This window comes from Arachis stenosperma, chromosome 6 (assembly GCF_014773155.1).
Source record: "Arachis stenosperma cultivar V10309 chromosome 6, arast.V10309.gnm1.PFL2, whole genome shotgun sequence".
In the NCBI taxonomy this organism is placed as follows: Eukaryota; Viridiplantae; Streptophyta; class Magnoliopsida; order Fabales; family Fabaceae; genus Arachis; species Arachis stenosperma.
The window spans coordinates 13824318-13830896 of NC_080382.1; the positions used below are offsets into that span (position 1 = coordinate 13824318).

The following is a 6579-nucleotide window of genomic DNA, read 5'->3' on the forward strand; positions in this document are numbered from 1 at the left end:
TAAAGTCAAAGACATATTTTATTCATCAAAATGCTTTTTCATTAAGCCCTGCTTAGCCTCGATGGATAATCTCTTCTGTACACAGGTTTCCAACTCCAATAACGAATATTTTATAACATAATTTTATACAGCAACTAATACTACTACTACTAATAATAATAACCCATGCATACCATTCAGTGACTTACGTCACTTCCAGCTAGCTATGTTCATGATTGCAATGAGAAAACTTTCACTTGGTTCCTGGGCCTGCCCTGGCCTTATAATCAATTCAATCCTGTGCTGTGCTATGCATGTTCCCTGTTGGCATTATGCATATTCTTGGAAAATATGGAAGATATAGTTCCAAGAATCCATCAAAATCGCCATGATACTCAGTTATTTTCAATCTGTGCTTACCAACTCCTCATAAGCTTTAACAGATTCGTCGGTAAATCTTTCCATGGCTTCAAAAATGCGCTGCAGGCTAGCCTGTAGACTGCTGCTTTTATCGCTCTGGTATAGGATATTTTCGGAAACCGAGAGACCCTTGCCTTCCCCTGATGGCAGGGCGATTTTCCGCTCTAGTGCCTGGATTTGCTTCTGTATCTTCTGGTCATCTTTGTCTATATTTCTAACTTTTCTCTCCAGATCCTTGTTCTCTGCCATCTGCCGATGCATTTCTAACTTGTCTTGTTCCCATATCTGAAGCACACTCATGGTAAATACATGCATGGAATCAACAACTTCCTTTTCGGATATTCGATCCATAGCTTGGGACCACCGGTTGCATATAACGAAAATTGGGGGGGCACCAATTCTACCGGGGGAAAAGGGAACTATGCCATCAGGTGTTTCTTCTGGTTCGTATAGTAGACATTTCATCAGCCAATTATTCAATGCTCGCACATAACCTTTCTGGGCACTTATCCAGCTAGAGAATTGGAAAGTCCAATTGATAAGCTCTTGCTCAAGCTGCTTGGTTGCTAGAAGATGACTGTCACCACTCTTCTTCCTAGATCCAACCGAACCCAGTATTCTCGCTTCTCGAATTGCTTCGCACTGACTATGATGACATTCAAGCATGGATTTCCACATTCTCATCATCCTAAAAACAAGCATGTTATAAATATCACAAATTTACTAAAGGTTGCAAACAAAAATCAAAAGTTTTAAAACTGTTGGATATTTTGTACACATTCATTCTGGGTACTAAGGAAGTCACGAACTGCATTTCAGATCAATTTAAGAGAGAAACTTTTGAAGAATAAACAAAGGCACGAGTCACAACATCATGTCCGATAAGTCATATAAGTTACAAGATAATCGCATCAGTTCAATCAGGAGTAGAAAAGAACAAATATGGAGAAAAATAAATCATGGAATGTGTATTTTACCATTTACGTTATGCTTGGTGGTTAGGGAGCAACAAACAAATTTGATGGCAAAGCTCTTATAAGAGCTGCACCCATTTGTGAAACCATAGTATGATGTTTTATTAGATCAAGCACATAATTCAGTTTCCAGAGGCATATCCAAACAGTTGCAAGCAAAAAGTGCCAGAAAATGGTTCATGCATTTGAAATCATTTAGCTCTATTAATGGATCATCGTCATAGACATAGAGCATTTCAGATATAGGGTGTGTGAGGCAGGAATTGAGAGACATATTTCACATACCCTTGGATTAATTCCTTCAATTGGGGCCATAGCTCTTCATCCCTTATCTTATTTATTGTCATGGAGATCTTATCAACAACTTGAATCGCCATTCTTATTTTTGTGGACAGACTCCTAATCATAGCTCGAGTGGCATCAACTTTATTAAAATCAGCACCCCTTTCATCCAAACGCTTCAGCTTGCGGCACTTCTTATCGTGCACGACCCGCATCTTTTCCTCTGCCTGCAAACATGCAAACACAAACATTGAATAACACACTATGGAAACTGGAAACATATAAAAAATACTGGATGACAAGACAACATTCAAAGCATAAAAAAATATCAGCTCCCAAATTCTCAGTACTAGTGACTCAGATGAGACTCGCAACAAATTAATCAGTGTGTGAAACTTTGAATAGAATTATATTGCCTACACATAGAACAAAACATGGCAGATATTTGAGATAACCAGAGTGAAACCAACAAACCTTAACTTCAGCATAGAGTTTCTTCTCCCAGAGGTAAAGCTTCTGCAAGGTAGAGGAAAGATTGCGGGATCTGGTTACTAGATCAACATCAATATCCAAGTTATCAGCGGCGGCGGATGCAGATGTAGAAGGTTGCGAAGACACCATTGACAAAGAGGGAGTAACTACTTGTAACATCTTGGAGGAAGCTGCATATGAATTTCAATTATACTACTTAGATTAAAGCAGGAAACACTTGTTACTAGTATGAAAATTCAGAAGAAATAAACAATTTTGAGGATGAAAAATGAAACCTTGATAAGCAGCTCCATGCTTTCGGTTATAGGGAAGCTTGCCAACTTCAAGCATCTTGGCGATTTCGGCACCGGAGTCAGAAGCCCTTTGGAAGAGAACCTCAATCTCTTTGGCAACCTCAAAGGCGCTGCGGGAACCCGGCCGGCCCCGGAAAGCAGCAGCACCGGCGCCGCCGCCGCCCCGGTCCTTCGGCCTGTCATCCTCGTCAACCACTTTCTTATCAACGACGTGGACATCATACTCCAATCCTCCGTCGCTTTCGCTGTCGGTGGCGTCAGCCTTGGCGGGTTGGTGGTGATCATGGTGGTTGGCGGCGGCGGAAGCAGATGCAGAAGCAGGAGTGTCGACGAGCTTGTGATCGCCGTGGACTTCCTTGACGACCTCGTGCTGGTAATCTTCATCTTCCAAATCGGGGATTCCCTCCTCCTCTCGAACCTCCCTGGAGTCGCGGCTGGGAGTGTACTGTGTCTGAGGATAGTACTTTTCATCGCCGTCGCCGTCGAAGAAGTTGAGAAAATCCCACGGGGAAGCTCTTGGAGGGGAAGGTGGTGGCGGCGGCGGCTTGGCGGCAGAAGGCGGTGGGCGGTGTTGTGGCGGATAAGATCCATCATAGGCAGAGGGTGGAGGAGCACCATACGGATCGTAGGGCTGAGGATAGGGTTGATACGAAGAAGAAGAAGAAGAATACGGATACGGATACGGATACGAAGAAGAGGATTCACCTACGTATACGGTTTCGTGATTGATTGGCCTCTGTTGGTACACAATTGAAGGCGTTGGTTGCTTCTTCATGAAATTCATCTGCATCCTTCCCATCCCCATCCCCATCCCCATCCATGGAGGAAGCTCTTGATCTCCCTCCTCGAATGGCGGGAGATCCACGTGTAGAGGGGAAGAGTGACCGGACGAATCGTGGTCGTGGAGAGCGTGAGGGTTTTCGTCGTCGTCGTCTTCTTCGTCGGAGTGGAAGTGGAGGTGGGAGCCGGAATCGGAGTGAGGCGGAGAAGACGGAGGAGAAGCATGCTTCGCTAGGTGAGCCTTCGCCGGAGGGGAAGGCGGAGGAGAGGCGGCGCCACCTCCTGCCGCTAATTCCCTGTCTTGCTGAATAAAGAGGTGGAGAGAATGACCGATTCCCTTGAGGGAGTTGATGTACGCCATGTGCGCCGCCGCGAGTGCATACCTCTGGTGTATAGCTTCGTCGAGGAAGGTGCATCGATCCCGGCACAAGGCGACCGCCGGCAGATCCTCCACCTTGGAACTCGCACAGCCCATACCATATAATATAATTGTGAGCAGAAGAAGAAGAGGAAGAAGAAAGGGTAAAGAAAAGAAAGAAAAGAAGGGAGGGATGAGGAAGTGAACGAGTGAATGAATAATGAGTTAGTGATTAGTGAATGAATAGTAGTGAAGGAGGAGGGAATCTTTTGCCAGCAGGGACTTGCTTGTCGGTTTCTAATTTGGTGTGGCTCTCTCTATTTCCTAAACTCAATCTATACAAACATATATATAAATATTATTCTTACCATCTCCAAATTCTGTGCTTATCGATGTAAATATTTAAGCAATAATTAAAAAAAAAAAAGAGCAGTCTTTGTAGCAGAATATGCAGGGATCCCACTTGCAGCTGATAGGGAAAGGAAATGAAATGAAAGGAAATGAAATCTACCAGAAGGAGGTGTCTTATAATAACTAGATTTTATTCTTCATTCCAGCTTTTAGCTTTTTAACAAACATGTCATTTCTTTTTCTCAGTTTTATCAAAATTTTTGTGTGGCCAGGCTCCAAACTTCCAAGTAGATGAGTTGGTAGATTTCTTTGTGCATTCATTCTTAGTAAATGCTAACAGTACAACTCTAAAATCTACGTTAACAAACACTTGTATCATCCTCTTTGGCACTTAAATTTTTCACATTGGCCAAATCCTGTGGCATTGATTGTGTATTTGGTAGTTGTTTCTTTACACTTAAAGAGGTCATTTATAGATGAAATTTGTCTGCATACTTGAGGGGATTGTAGTCTCTTTTGATTCTTTGTTCTTTAATTTGTTGTATGAATACATGTTGTTTTCTATTTTTTCTAAAATATTTGATACAAAAGTATGCATTTGACACACGTGTGAAGTTTTTGAGCCCTCACTTAACTCTATGCAATGTCTTCCCTCAAACTTTCTAAAATATTTGAAGAACATTGTAACTTCTGTGTGAACGAAGAATTTGTTTATTTTTGTTCTGATTCTTCTTCAATCCTCGAAGAGTATTGGGTCAAAGCAGAGACAATACTGAAAAGGTGGAAAAAGAAACGTATCTCTTTAATACATTTATAACGACAAGAACTACCTTACTCTTACATATATACTCTTCGTTTGACTCTTGTTGAGTCAATGCATCTAAATAGAATATATAATATAATACTATAAAATTAGTTACAAACAATCAATATGTATTGTGCAATATAACATTCTCGAACTAACACAGATCCTTTCCTTTTCGGCTTTCTCGGTTAAACCAAGAATATGAATAGAGGTATAAAGGAATGGATCCTCTGGTTAATTACTTAATCAGTTCAACTACATACCTTTTAAAAAATATTTTTTTATTTAATTTTTTATTATATTAATTTAAAAAAATTAAAATAAATACATTCAATTAAATTTAATATTTTTTTAAAATTAAATATACATCCAAAAAATAAACTAAATAAAATTAAAATTAAAATTATTGTTGAATTTAGAAATCTAAACTACATTTAAAATAATGACTAAACATTATTGGGTCATTAGCCAATTATTTGTGTGATTTGTTTTTTTTTAGTGTGCTGAAATTAAATTGAATTGAAACTGAGAAGCAAACCTTTAAGTCCATATGCACACATAATCTTCACCTGTCTCGCTGGGAGCTGTACCCAGGTTCGAATCCTCAGTGAGGAATATAGAACCCATGTTAGTAGTAGTAATGTGTGTGTGAGTGGGTATGTTGCATAACCTAAGATTGGGGGTTGTCGAATCCATCGACAAAAAAAATTTCTTCTATAAAAAACAAAACAAGTCTTTAAGCTAAGTGAAGGGAAGGAAACAATTGACCCAAGATTCTTTCAAGTCATACAGCATCTAATCCACTCACATAAACAAACTCGTAAAATCTAAGTATTGGTTCACCTTGAACAAAAGCCATCACAAAAGTTTCCATCAGAAATAAAATGAATGTTTCAGAAATCAAAAATAGAAAATAAGTCCAAGAACATAAACAAGCTCATATCCATAACCTAAATCTAAATAGTCGTCCTCACTTAAATTCATTCATTCACCATAGTTCCTAACTAGGTAACTCAATTTCAATTGAACCTTTTTACATCTATTGAACAAAAAATTCTCTCTTCTCTCCTTTTTTTTTCATATCACATTACTGTGTAATAAAAAGAAAGAATGAAAAAGTTCTGAAGTTAAGACAAAGGGTAGAACAAAAAGTTTTATTTCCAAATTCAAGCAAGAAGAGAAAGAAAAATGGACTACAATAAGAGAAAAGATTTCTTCAGAAAAGAGAATCACAAAAAGGTGATTTTCTCATTTGTGTTTCATCAATAAGTCGTGAAGAAATCAACTCTGTACAAGCACTGTTCTAAAAACTATGGAGAAGGTGAAGTCAATGGTGCTTTACTTGAAATCTACGATCAAGAAACAAACTTGGGACCAAAGTAAGAACGCATGGCTCAGATTCAAGATGCATGAAGAAAAATGTTGAAAGAAAAGACTGAAAGTAAGATTGCATGTCATTGCTTCTACTCTCTCTCTCTCTCTCTCCTCTGTGAACGCCATTGCTGCATCTGTGTATTGGAAGAAGAAAAACCAACATGTGCTGAAGCAAGGTTTCAAGTTTTGAAAGTTTCACTCCTCTACAATAGGGGTAAACAGCCAAGGATTGGAACAAGGAGTGAGAGCACAATGTTTGGGTTCCTATAGCTTATTGAGCTGTATATTCTTCTCCTTCATGGTTTTCATTTTGTAAATCTTTTTCTTAGTTTAGTATGTCTTAGTTTTGTTGAAAAAAACAACCATAGTAAGGTTTGTAAGAAAAATCCAATGAGAGATAAAAGGTAGAGAGTTAAATTTGGAGAAAAAGTCTAAGTTATCTTAGAAATCCTTTGTTAGTATTTCTATTTT

General features: G+C 39.0%; 1 protein-coding gene across 1 annotated transcript; it reads right to left on the reverse strand.

Annotated features, from left to right (window-relative positions):
- On the reverse strand, positions 1-3880 carry LOC130934973 (protein ROLLING AND ERECT LEAF 2). The gene is made up of 4 exons (XM_057864497.1): positions 2423-3880; positions 2130-2317; positions 1659-1882; positions 1-1087 (listed from the first exon to the last, which is right to left on the reverse strand). The coding sequence occupies exons 1-4, from the start codon at positions 3693-3695 to the stop codon at positions 385-387; spliced, it is 2388 nt and encodes a 795-aa protein (XP_057720480.1). The 5' UTR covers positions 3696-3880; the 3' UTR covers positions 1-384.
- Between the last annotated feature and the right edge of the window lie 2699 nt (positions 3881-6579).